At 35.4% G+C, this 14236-nt stretch overlaps 1 protein-coding gene across 14 annotated transcripts in view; it reads left to right on the top strand.

The window, feature by feature from the left end:
* Window positions 1-14236, top strand: part of LOC108202628 (hypothetical protein) — a 161239-nt gene that overhangs the window by 44818 nt on the left and 102185 nt on the right. For 4 of the 14 annotated variants that reach the window (XR_010287242.1, XR_010287243.1, XM_064084000.1 and 1 more), the window contains exons 1-2: window positions 10926-11242; window positions 12113-12189. Coding sequence is in view for 9 of the 14 variants with exons in the window: in XM_064084000.1 (XP_063940070.1) it covers window positions 11042-11242; window positions 12113-12189 (278 nt within the window). In the remaining 5 variants the exon portion in view is untranslated. Of the gene's footprint in view, window positions 1-10922; window positions 11243-12112; window positions 12190-14236 lie in introns of those variants that run through there. The other 10 variants (XR_010287240.1, XM_064083995.1, XM_064083996.1 and 7 more) reach the window with 5 other exon arrangements.

Consider the following 14236-nt stretch of genomic DNA (forward strand, 5'->3'; position numbering starts at 1 on the left):
AGAGTTCTGAGGTTGTGGCAGGTACGCTTTCTGTCAACAACAACCATGCTAAAGTGCTATTTGATTCTGGAGCTACTAGATCTTTCATATCTGAATCTTTTGTTGGCAAGTTGAATTGTGAAACTGAACCTTTAGCTGAACCCTTATCTATCATTGTTGCTAATCAAGAACAAGTATCTGTTAGAAGTATTTGCCCCCGATGTACTATAGAGATTTCTGGCTTTAGTTTTCCTGCTTCCCTTATACCTTTTCGATTAGGAGAGTTTGATGTTATATTAGGTATGGATTGGTTAGCAGAAAATGGTGCTCAAATAGATTGTAAGAAGAAGAAGATAATCCTTAAGTCTCCTCAAGGCAGGAAAGTAGAATTCAAAGGGCAGAAACAAGCTAAGACATTCTTGACAATAATTGAAGCTAAGAAGTTGTTAAGACAAGGTTGTGAAGGTTATTTGGCTCATGTAGTTGATAGATCTAAAGAGACGCCGAACATAGAAAGTATTCCGATAGTTAATGAATTTCTTGATGTATTTCCTGACGATCTTCCTGGATTGCCTCCCGACCGTCAAATTGAGTTTTCTATTGACTTAGCACCCGGCACGGAACCAGTTTCAAAGCAACCGTATCGAATGGCGCCAGCAGAAATGAAGGAGTTGGCCAAGCAATTGCAAGAATTGTTAGACAAAGGAGTTATAAGGCCGAGTGTATCCCCGTGGGGAGCTCCAGTTCTTTTTGTGAAGAAAAAGGACGGAAGCATGAGATTGTGCATCGACTATAGAGAATTGAACAAGCTGACAATCAAGAATAGGTATCCTTTGCCTCGAATCGACGACTTATTTGATCAACTCAAAGGAGCAACTTACTTTTCGAAGATTGACTTGCGTTCGGGATATCATCAATTGAAGATTAAGCCAGAAGACATTCCAAAGACAGCTTTTAGAACTCGGTATGGGCATTACGAGTTTCTAGTTATGGCATTCGGATTGACAAACGCACCAGCCGCCTTCATGGATTTGATGAACCGTGTATTCAAGAAGTATTTAGACAAGTTCGTCATTGTATTCATCGACGATATTCTCATATACTCGAAATCTGAAGAAGAACATGCTGAACATCTGAGGATAGCTTTGGAAACTTTAAGGAAGGAGAAGTTATATGCGAAGTTCTCTAAATGTGAATTTTGGCTACGAGAAGTGCAGTTCTTAGGGCATATTGTTGGAAGTGAAGGAATTCGAGTGGATCCAGCAAAGATAGAAGCTGTGATGAATTGGGAGAGGCCGAAGACCCCAACTGAAGTTAGAAGTTTCATGGGATTGGCCGGATATTATCGAAGGTTTGTGAAAGATTTCTCGAAGACTGCAGTACCGTTGACATGATTTGACTCGGAAGAATGAGAAGTTTGAATGGACCGACAAATGTGAAAAGAGCTTTCAAGAGTTGAAACAGAAGTTAGTCACCGCTCCAGTTCTAGCTTTGCCAGATGATCAAGGAGATTTTGTTATCTACAGTGATGCGTCGTACAAAGGATTAGGTTGTGTCTTAATGCAACACGGGAAAGTGATAGCCTACGCGTCAAGACAACTCAAGCCACACGAACAAAGATATCCGACTCATGACTTGGAATTGGCAGCAATTGTGTTTGCTTTAAAGCTTTGGAGACACTATCTTTATGGCGAGAAGTGTGAAATATTCGCGGATCACAAAAGCTTGAAGTACATTTTCACGCAAAAAGAGTTGAACATGAGGCAGCGAAGATGGTTGGAATTGATTAAAGACTACGACTGCACGATTAACTATCATCCCGGAAAGGCGAACGTAGTAGCAGATGCGTTAAGTCGCAAAGAAAGGTTGAATATGTTGACCATGGCTCAAGAACTATCACAGGAATTTGAGAAGATGGGAATTGAAATTCGAGCTCCTAGTGCACCTACAGAAATGATTCATACCATGACCTTTCAGCCTGAATTGATGGAGAAGATAAAGAAGTGCCAAGAAGAAGTGATGAATGAAAAGATGAATGAGTTAACCGGAGAAGAAATCTGCACACAGAAAGACAACCAAGGAATCTTGAGGTTTTCATCAAGGATTTGGATACCAAATGTGGAGGAATTGAAGAATGAAATTTTGAAGGATGCTCACAATTCAGAATTTTCTATTCACCCCGGAAGCACAAAAATGTACCAAGATTTAAAGCAAAACTTTTGGTGGCCAGATATGAAGAAGGAAATTGCTCAATGGATCAGTAAATGCTACACTTGTCAAAGAGTAAAAGCTGAACATCAGAAGCCAAGTGGATTAATACAGCCATTAGAGATACCAGAATGGAAGTGGGAGCACATTGCAATGGACTTTATAGTTGGATTGCCAAGGACGAAATCTAATCATGATGCTATTTGGGTAATCATTGATCGATTGACCAAGTCGGCTCATTTTCTGCCAATTAACGAGAGATTCTCAATGGACAAGTTGATTCACATGTATTTGAAAGAGATTGTTACTCGTCATGGAGTTCCAGTATCTATTGTGTCGGATCGAGACCCTCGTTTTAATTCTAGATTTTGGAAGCAATTTCAAGAACATTTGAGAACCCGACTCAAGATGAGTACTGCCTATCATCCACAAACGGACGGACAAAGCGAGCGTACAATTCAAACTATCGAAGACATGTTGAGGTCTTGTGCTTTGGACTTCGAAGGAAATTGGGACGAGCATTTGCCTTTAGTTGAGTTTTCGTATAATAACAGTTATCATGCCAGCATTGGAATGCCTCCGTACGAAGCTCTTTATGGAAGGAAGTTTAGATCTCCGATATATTGGGATGAAGTTGGAGAAAGGAAAGTAATTGGTCCAGAATTGATCCAACAAACAAAAGAAGCAGTAGATGTGATTCGAAGCAGATTGATCGCAGCTCAAGATAGACAACGAAAGTATGCTGACCCGCACAGAAAAGATGTTGAGTTTGAAATTGGAGAAGCCGTTTTGCTAAAAGTGTCACCTTGGAAAGGAATAGCCAGATTCGGAAAGAAAGGGAAATTGAGTCCAAGATTTATTGGTCCTTTTGAGATTTTAAGCAGAATTGGGAAAGTGGCGTACGAACTAGCCTTACCGCCCCAAATGCAGCACGTTCACAATGTTTTCCATGTCTCGTTGCTTAAGAAGTTCAACCCCGACACCAAGTGCATCATAGAGAATGAACCAGTTGAGATAGAGCCCGATTTGTCTTATATCGAGCAACCGGTTAGCATTCTAGATAGAAAAGATAAGGTGTTAAGGAATAAGACAGTTCCTTTAGTTAGAGTTTTGTGGAGGAATCCCAAAGTTGAAGAATCAACGTGGGAATTAGAAAGTGATATGTTAGATAAGTATCCTCATTTGTTTACTTAGATTCTGGGGTCAGAATCCTTTTAAGGGGGGAAGGATGTAACGCCTGTAATATTTGACTTATATATATTACAGTATTTCATTTTGGTGATATATTAAATTTCGTGTTTTAATTGTCAAATTATGTGAATTTGACTCGTTTATCGTTACATGACTTTTGTATGTCGTTAAAATGTACTTATATGACTTTTGGCGAATAATTCTCGCTACGCGATTAAATAATATTACTAGTTGCGACGGTTTTGACTTTACATTAATAAATGTGATCGTTGTCGCTACCCGATTAAATAATAATAGAGATATATGCGATTTAGTGATATTTGATAAATTGCGAGTAGCCGATAGCTTTAACTTGTAAAATAGCGTTTCATTGTATATATTCTTCTCGAGATTTTACGTGTATTATATTCATGTTTTATATTTATGTGAAATGTGACTATTAGAGCTCTACTTGTAATATTTCTTTTAAAATTCATTCCTTGTCCAAAATTTGTGAAAACTATTTTATTAAACTTCTAAAATCCCATATTATTTGTGATATTAATTTCATGATTTATAGATTTGTACTTTAATTATCAAAACTCATTCTTTTAATACTCTTTTAATCACACTTTTATTAATTATCAAAAGACTACATTACCCTTGCATGCATTTTACACTAACACTTGGAAGAAGGATAATCTAGTCATTTCTACAATCCACTCACATTTTTCTAGTCAAGTCAAAGTGGAAGTACTTGAGTATACCCACTTGACCACACAAACTCACACACACCCATTCTCTCTCATTTCTCTCACCTCCCTCACCTCTCCTCTCGGCTTCCTCTCTCTAAACCCTCCTCCATTTTCGATTTCTTCATTTTCTTCAAGAATCAAGCTTGTTTTGCCAAGAACTTCATCACCCACACTTGTATCTTCTATTACAAGGTTAGTCCTTGCTTGCATGTGATTATGGAGCCGTAATGGGGCCTTAGTTCTTATGAGCTTAGGGTCTCCATTTTGGGGGTTCCTAAAGATGATCATGAGATGATTTTGGTGAGGTTAATACCTTATTTGGCCAAGGCACTCTCTTGAATCATCACATTCGGCAATGACTCCAATGAGGAGCCGAATGTATACATATATATATGTGAGATGATGATTTTGAAATTCATGATTTGAGATTGGTTGCTTGTATATTCGAAAGGTGTGATGATTTGCTGAAGTTTTGGTGTGATTTCAGTCCTTGCATGTCTATTATTTTGATGATATAGCATGAATTAGAGCTTGTATAAATGTTTCTAGTGATGCATGTTGAAACCGAATGAAATGCCATGACTTTGAGTTTTGTATGAGATTTTTGAGTGATGCATGCCATGATTCAAGTGTTAAAATGATAGTTTATGGTGTGTATGATGATATCTGGTAATAATCAGTAGCTATTATGTGAATACCATGTTGATATACTCGAAATTTGCTCATATATGCTCCCTGAAAATTCTGCTCTGTTTTACCTCTATATATGCCTCGGTTTTGTGCTCTTGGATGGTTAAATTTGGTAATATCTTGCTTTGTGTGACTAGTCAGTAGGTGTATGAATATTTTAGAATAAGATTTGTGGATTGGTTGTTTGATTTATGGTGTTTGGAAGGGAGTTAAGGTGGAAGGAGTCACACACACACTTAGGCAGATTTTTACACTATAGAAAACATGAGAATTGCATGTGTCATGCTTAGGCCCTCATAGGCCCAAGTCTCCTGGAGTTGGGACTTGATGTATACAAGTCTCCAGTAGCTTTAGAAGTCATAAAAACCATCATTTACATAGATGCACACACACATCTTTGAGTATAGGGCAGAACAGGGCACTTTAGGATTAATTGTGTCCTTGAGTGGTTAACACCTTGTCAATGATGAGGCCCTCATGGGTCCTTGATTTAGATGAGATTAGGGAAGTATTAGGAAGCTTTTTGAGTCATTGGATTGGTGTAGTGAGTGAGTTTAGTGAGTCTCAAGTTGTTAAGTTCATGGCAGTCCCCACAGCAGGGCAGAGTGCTCTGTGCCAACTTTGTTTAGAGGCCCAAGGAGGCCTGAGCAAGGCCTTAGTGTCATTCCAAGTGAACAACTTAGATTTAAGTCTTAAGTATCCAATAGAGTCACAATTTCACCAAGGCACATAGTGGAAACACTTGTTTTTGCCAAAACCCCCAAGAGGTGCCAAACTGCCAAGGCAGAATGGTCACTTTGGTACACTAGTTTTTAAGGACCCATATAGGCCAGGTCTTTGAGTCACACCACTTCATAATATTAGTTTAAGATTGTGTCAACCTTTAGAAATTGGTTTGGAGTCAATACCCTAAGAGGAGATGCCTCATTTCCACTAAGGGACACAAGTGTCACACATGGAGTCATACTTTAGAGTTCACTTAAGATGCATTGCATTTGAGTGTGTCATCAGTGAGGCCTTGACCTCATATTGAGTTCATAAGTTAGTTTTAAGTCATATTAGGGAGTGCAAGTTAGTTTAAGTCAATTCACTTAGTGTAGATGCATTCTTTTGCCAAGGCACTCCAAGTGTCGCCAAGGTAAGCATACTAGTGAGTCATTTAGGTTACACTTCACTTGTAAGTCTTGGGAGGTGGGGCACAAGTGTGCCTTACTATTAATTTGCTAATTTGAGGTCAGTAGAGTATAGTTAGGAGGTATTGGTCTTAGACCTTATGTGTTACTTCATTAAATGCTTAAGTGACTTAGGTGTAGTTAGAGATTCTTAAGTGATAATAGTTAAATGATAAAGTGCCATGCTTTACTTGCTATGTGCATTACTTGATGATTATGTTACTTGTTTTAAGTAAGTTTAAGTGTATATTTAATATATATGTATATATATTTATTTATATATATATATATACATTTATACGCGAAAGGGTAGTTAGTGACGAGGATACTATTAATTATAGGTGCAAGTAGGAGGCCAGGCAAGGAACCCCTAGAAGCATCTATACAGGAGTTTAGTAAGCTTTATCCAGGCAAGTGAAACTCTTCCTTTATACTTGCTTTGTAATTGTATACCCTGTGAACGTTGAATTACTGTTATTTAGGGTTGAATTACCTTATTACCCCTCATGATCATCACTTTGGATTCCAATAATACCCTTAACACATGAATTACCTTTTTCATATGTTATTACCCTACACCCACATGATTATACTCCAATAGTCCCTTGATGAATAATGAGAACTTGATACCCCACATTAACCTGAATTATCTCTTTTGGAACCCTGATCTTAATAACATTTCCTATTTTAGAAAGATCACTTGTATTTTGAAAACACCCTTGCTTATAACTTGTCTTTGATCAAGACCCCTTTTTAAAAATGATTTGATTTGAAATGACCTTAAAAGGAATTGGATAATAATTTTATATTAAGACTGAGGCGCCAGTCAATTATTGCAGCATCAGTAGCGGGGAGCCTGATGTCTGTTTATGGCCAATGTGTGCCGAGGATCCTCCCTGGTTGAATCACTTTATGTGGTTCGGAGCTTGGTGTGGGCTGATCACCCCTCAATGCTCGTAGCGCTGTGTGTTTCCAATTCCAATAAATTGATATCCCACATTGCACCTTTACTTATGTTTATACCTTGTGATATCTGTTGCTTCTTTTGCACTTGTTATCTTACATATTGTGAACTGTCATATATACTGCTTTCACTTGCTGAGCTTTTTGCTCATATATATATTGTTGTTGTTATAACCCTTCAGTGAAACCCGAGAATGGCCCGATTCAAGCAGACCGCACGTAAATCCACCTCAGGCAATGGGATTGCTTACCGCCGTATGATGGAGCAGGTTGGGAACTCGTAGTTCCCGAGTTAATTTCTTTTGGGATTTAAAAACTGTAGTATGACTTAGACTTAATTCGGATTTTATTTTAGGTTGTAATAACTTTAGATGTTGTTCATACTCATTCCTGGTGATTCCGGGATTGTGGATTAGACTTGTAGATTAATCTTTATAACTCTGTAGTTTAATTATATATATCGATATGCATGCCTTAGTCGGTTATTTAAGTTGGGTCCGTCACAGATTAGGAATAGATGCTAGACTACTCCACAGTCCACATAGTCCAAAAGCCCAAAATTGACCCACCTCAATCTCATCGGCCCCATTTAAATCCACTCATTGGTCCATATGTGATCTCACAATCCTCCTTTCCTTTCAATTTTTACTAGTTGAAAAACCGCGCGTTGCGGCGCCTTATAAAAATTATATTAATGATTCAATAATAATATTTGTAAAATGCAATAATTTTGTTGCTATCTATATAAAGTGTATCAATGATTAAAAATTAATATTTGTAGGAAAATATAAATTTTATATTATAAAAATCTTGATGTAATACCAATACTAATATATAAAGTTGCAAAATTGGACTATAATTCATGTTGAATAAATGAAAATAAATTTCTACACGTAATTAACAATTTAAAACACGACGAGTCTTAATTTTATTTGTGTTTTTTTTAAAGTAATCATGTTCTTGCATTGTCACCTTCCTCCAATTTTTTTGGATTGATTGTGCACGAAAACATCTAACTTAGATCCGTGAAATAGCGGTCTATAACTACCCTTGCTTGTAACATTCTTTATTTTTAATACTGTATGAATAGTCTTCACTTAAAAGTTGCTTGAACGGATCAAACAGATAATGCATGAATAAATTTTTCCTATGTACAAAGTAAATCATATAAAAATAAACAACAACAAACATGTTTTATGAACAAAACAAATATTATAAAAAAATAACCAACAAACATACATCATTAATAGTTAATTTATTGATATCATCCATCAATATCATGTCAAGACTATTCTTCTCCCGTGTTTGGATTTGTCGACTCCCACATAGCGGTCTATAACTACCTTTGCTTGCATCAACTTTTATTTTTTTTAATACTGTATAAACATCCTTCATTTATCGTTGCAGAAGAACGACACCACCGAGTTAGAAATCGAGCAAGAGAACTATCACCAGAGAGAGGTAGGGTTGTGGTATTGGGAGAGAGTAGGTTGTGTTTAGATGGTCCAAAACCCTACCACCCATGGGGATATTTATAAGTGCAGAGAGACTTGTGTGCTACTCTTTCTCATAATAAAATAATCTGAAACAAAATCAGATTAAAACTTTCAAGCTGCTATATTCCATAAATAATCTTGAACAAAATCAGATTCTGAAACTTGCTTCTAATATATCCGAAACTAAAAAATGTAATTCTAATTTTTGATATTTTTCATCCGAAAATTCCAGAAAATTAGAACGAAACGATGTGAGAGGCGCTACCTACAAGCCCCTCGCTTCTCCTTTATATTAAACAAAATCAGATTAAAACTTTCAAGCTACTATATTCCATAAATAATCTGAAACAAAATCATTCTGAAACTTGCTTCTAATATATCCGAAACTAAAAAAGGTAATACTAATTTTTGATATTTTTCATCTAAAAATTCCAGAAAATTAGAAAAATAGAACGGAGCGATGTGAGAGGCGCCACCTACATGCCCCTCGCTTCTCCTTTATATAGAAACAAAATCAGATTAAAACTTTCAAGATACTATATTCCATAAATAATCTGAAACAAAATCAGATTCTGAAACTTGCTTCTAATATATCCGAAACTAAAAAAGGTAGTTCTAATTTTTGATATTTTTCATCCAAAAATTCCAAAAAATTAGAAAAATAGAACGGAGCGATGTGAGAGGCGCCACCTACACGCCCCTCGCTTCTCCTTTATATATAGGTATATTGATGATTTGTATTTAGTATGACAAATGAGGTATATTTATCAGAAAAATTTTAATAATTTATTCTTTTATTTATAAAAGAAATTAAAATTAACAGAATAGAATTTTGATTTAAATTGATGATCTAAACACAATTGAAAATTATCGGTAAGCAATATAATATAGAGGTAATTGCATATCGCACCCCCTAAGTATCGTTCAAAAACGATAGGGTATCGATACTTTAAGAAACTCAACTCGCACCCCTTATCTTTACTTCTCAAAACCGAGATGCACCCCCTGCCGTTAATTTCCGTTAACTCAGTGCACTCCGTTAAGTCAATATATATATAATTGCAATTCGGACCCCCTAACTTACGTTCAAAAACGATATGGTATCCATATTTTTAAAAACTCGAATCGCACCACCTATTTTTACATTTCAGGAACGATACGCACCCCCTCCGTTAAATTCCTCTACCTTCGTTAAAATTCTCCCCCGTCTCAATTTACATGTCCCTTTTGCTTTTTGAGGAGTTAAATTGACTAATTTTTTACTAACTATTTGAAAATATGTATTTATTATTTTAGAAAATAGAAAGTTACATATTAAAATAGACTAGATTTAATTTTTGATGATATTTTTTTAAATTTTTTTGATCAATTTTTCCAAACAAAATAATTAAAATTTATATATTTTAATCAATAGATAAATTTATGTATTATTTATAATAAATATCACATGATATTTATTTTTTATATTTAAAATAGTGTATATTTTAAGTACCTAATACACATGTCACTAAAAATTTAAAATCATTCAATATGTAAAATCATTTTGACTTGGGGATAACTTAATTAAACAAAAATTTTAAAAAAAATATCATCAAAAAGTAAATCTAGTCTATTTGTTTTCGCAAATAATAGAGGGTCCGAATTTCACAAATAATAGAGGTAATTGCAATTCGGACCCCCTACTATTTACCTCTATTAAAATAGGCTGGATTTACTTTTTGATAAAACGACAAGAGGCTTATATAAAAAGCACATTATACCTAACTTACGTTCAAAAACGATATTACACCTGTACTTTTGGAAACCCAAATCTAACCACCTATCTTTACAACGATACGCACCTCCTCCGTTGAATTTTGTTACCTTCCGTTAAAATACTCATCCGTCTCAATTTACATGTCTCTTGTCAAATTGACTAATTTTTGACCAACTATTAAAAAAATATTTATTTATTATTTTAGGAAATAGAAAGTTACATATTAAAAATATACTTTCTAGCCTGTTTTAATAGAGGTATCTAGTCTATTTTAATATGTAAATTTCTATTTTCTAAAATAATAAATACATATTTTCAAATAGTTGGTAAAAAATTAGTCAATTTAACTCCTCAAAAAGCAAAAAGGACATGTAAATTGAGACGGGGGAGAATTTTAAGGGAAGGTAGCGGAATTTAACGGAGGGGGTGCGTATCGTTCCTGAGATGTAAAAATAGGTGGTGCGATTCGAGTTTTCAAAAATATGGATACAATATCGTTTTTGAACGTAAGTTAACAGGGTGCACTGAGTTAACGGAAGTTAACGGCAGGGGGTGCATATCGGTTCTGAGAAGTAAAGATAAGGGGTGCGAGTTGAGTTTCTTAAAGTATCGGTACTCTATCGTTTTTGAACGATACTTAGGGGGTGCGATATGCAATTACCTCTATAATATATACAAACTAAACAAGTGATCCATTTAATAATTAACTTTTTAATTTTTATTTGGTTGGTTTATAACGGAGGACCTGCATATAAAAAGCTAAGCATTTGATCTATCTGTCTAAACATGAGATGCTAACCGGAAATCAAAGAAACTTAGATTTGGTATGGGGTTGTATGTTTATGCACTAAAATGAGTACAACACCAACTGGGTCTAGTTCAGCAGCTGGTTCTTGGTTTTCAGGCATTGTACGAGGTCGTTTTGATAAGTCTTCTACTAGTCCTAAAATGGCCAACAATTCTGCAGAATTCACTGGAACTAATGTGGGCCCAGTTAATAAGAAGAAGCAGTTTCAAGGGGTTATGTTTAAGTATGGTCCTAAGTCTATTCAGGTTTGTCTAAACACTATTGTGTGTTTGTGTGTGTGTTTTGTGCAGATTCTGGATTCTGGATGTGGTGTTTGATGTTTAGTTGACATTGTTTTTGCAGTGGATTGATGAGGGTTTATTGATTTGTTATGAAATTTGAGCTTGAGTATCGGATCCGAATGTGTTTTTGTAGTTGTAATAAGTGGCAAGATGTTAGCTTTATATTTGACAGATGAAAAATTCTGATGACCCAATTGACCATTTATGATTATGTTATATCAAAAGAAGGGAGGTGAAATGATGTTACACTGGTTTTTAAAGTTTCGGGATCATTAAAAAAGCTTCGATAGCTTGTTAAGGTGCTGTATCTGTAAATGGTTAAGGTGTTTTGAGGGATTAGTATGTATGTAACATGTTTTTTTCTTGATAAATGAAGATATGATAATCGAGGAAATGGTTTATTACCTGCTTTCCCTCTGGAGTATCACTACCAGGAAGGTCTGGTAGCTAGATTTTCTCCTACCAGTTTCCAGTCCACATTTGGGGATGTCATTCTTCCATCGTTTCAGAGTACACATAAATAGTGAAGCACTCAAACCTTTAACTTGATGAAAAGCCTTGATGTTCTTAGTATAGGGAATACACTGTTTGTGAGCCTTATAAATAAGCATTATCAAGGTAGATGATGCTACATCTCTTCCTTTTTTCCGGTGGTGGTTATGTGAAAGTCTTACTCTGGGATATATCTGTAACTTTTCCTCTACTTCTTAAATGGGTTAAGTTCTGCAGTGTGAGAAAAAGATTTACTTGGTTCTCTTTATCTATACGAATTTGTTCGATTCGAACTTTAATTTAGTTTGTATACCAATATTTAAGCTCCACTATATTATGCAGGTTGCCTTTAAAACTGGTGACTATAAACAGCAAGCTATATTTATTGGCGGGCTGACAGATGGATTTTTGGCTACCGAGTATGTCAACATATATAACTTTTAAAGTTATTGTCCTACGACTCTACGAGATGATTTAAATCTTTACTTTCTTGCACGTAATTGATTCTACATTATAGTTAAGTACCTATCACCAATTCCTAATTTGATCCAAACCAATAGGAACGCAAAATATGGTGTAAAAAAGCAAAACACCAATGTTGATTAAACAACGATTCATGTTGAAACCTCCCTGTCATATCAACCAAACAGTGATAATATGTATATACGTACATTCATATGCAATGACAATATGACATGTTAATAACGCTGTAGAATTCTAGTGGGAGCCTTTAATATTTATGGACTTGAAATGAGATTACTTGTTGCAGTTACTTGAAACCTCTTGCTATTGCTCTTGACAAAGAGAAATGGTAACTAGTCCAGTTTCTGCTCTCCTCTTCTTACAGTGGATATGGCCTCTGAAGTTTAAAAGAAGTAAGTCACTATTATTTTTTAAGAATTATGTTGGCAATGATTTTTCTGTTATATTCGATGCTCTTTGCCTTTTTAACTTTGTTGTTTAAGGGCCTCTCTGCCAAAGGGTAACATTGTGCTGTCGAAATCATTAGGTCTTGTTTGCATTGCGATGTGAATCGTAATTTTGAGGTAAATGATTTGGACGGACTGAATGGTGGGTGCAAATGTCCACAGGGAATGTTAAGGATAGAATGAGTTCCATCATCAGGGCCAATTAGTTATCTCATCTCTGTTGCGAATTATTTGTGATAGTAGTAAAAAAAAGGTAGTATAATTGTGCGGACCTCTTTTTTTTTTTTGTATGTTCTATTATGATAGAATAGTAATTCTATGATCAGGGGCATAGCTGCCCAGGCATAAAGGGACCAGGTTTACTCTTGAAGTACCTTACTTTATGGGTGTATTATATATTGGTAGATAAACATAATCTTGGGGCATCCAAGTTGTTTTCAATTGTTGTATGATGTCTTCTGGTGGTTGAAATGAAAGGATGTGGGTTCAAGTTTCACTCTTGATTTTCATTTTGGAAGAATCGTGATTTCAATTTACACATAGTACACAACTTAAATGCATAATAACATATATGCATCAGACATTTTAAGTTATTGTTGGTCAAGTTGGCTTTTTATGCTCCCAAAATAACTTCTTGTTTTTGAAATGTTTCGGGTTCAACTCCTATTTCTGGTTTTGTTTTGCTTCTTTTTCGTGGTTCCCTGTACGATAGTGTTCTCTCTGTCGCTGTGTATAATGCTCTCCCTCTGCCGCAATGCTGCTGTGTATGATTACTATTTTCTTAAATAATTAATAATTTTCTGACCTTATATTGTTTGTCTTGATTATGGCGCATATATAATTATATGTTCAATAATTTTATCTGTACTACTAACTTGCTACTGTTAATTTTCTGCAACAAGATTTCAAATAATATAAGTAAGCTGATTAGCTGAATCAACTTTCCCATGTGTGTGTCAAAGGATGCTATGGAGCTTGATCAATTGATTAGTTACTTCATAAATAAAGAAGATTCTGAGGGTGTGGTCCTGATTGGACATAGTACTGGCTGTCAGGTAAGTACATTATACTCTCAAGGCGTGTAATACTTGCCAGCTGCAATTTGGCAGGTTAAATATAGTTATTTATATGTAGGGTTTCCTATGGTAAATTATAGCAGTTATATAAGTAAAGTCAAATTTGCATCTCACCCCTGAACTAAACACTAAACTTGCATAATTAGGCATTCGTCCAACAAAGTAGTACTTAAATTGAATTTCAGAGATAAAATTATCTGCTAAATCCACAAGGTACTGACTTTTATTATTAAAAAAATTGATTATTAAGCTGGTCTTCCCTGAGTGTTAATATTTCGAAGACAAAGAAAGAAACCTGGTTTCTTGCAAGTGCTACTTCTGTCCTTTCAACTAGCATATCAGACAGAGAAGACATGCCAAGCACAACAAACTCAGGGAACTCATTTGTGGGACTGTTCTTGGGACCATTTCTACCCACATAAACTACACTTACTTAGTTTAGAGCCACTGGTTTTTGGTCT

Source organism: Daucus carota, chromosome 9 (genome assembly GCF_001625215.2).
Source record: "Daucus carota subsp. sativus chromosome 9, DH1 v3.0, whole genome shotgun sequence".
In the NCBI taxonomy this organism is placed as follows: Eukaryota; Viridiplantae; Streptophyta; class Magnoliopsida; order Apiales; family Apiaceae; genus Daucus; species Daucus carota.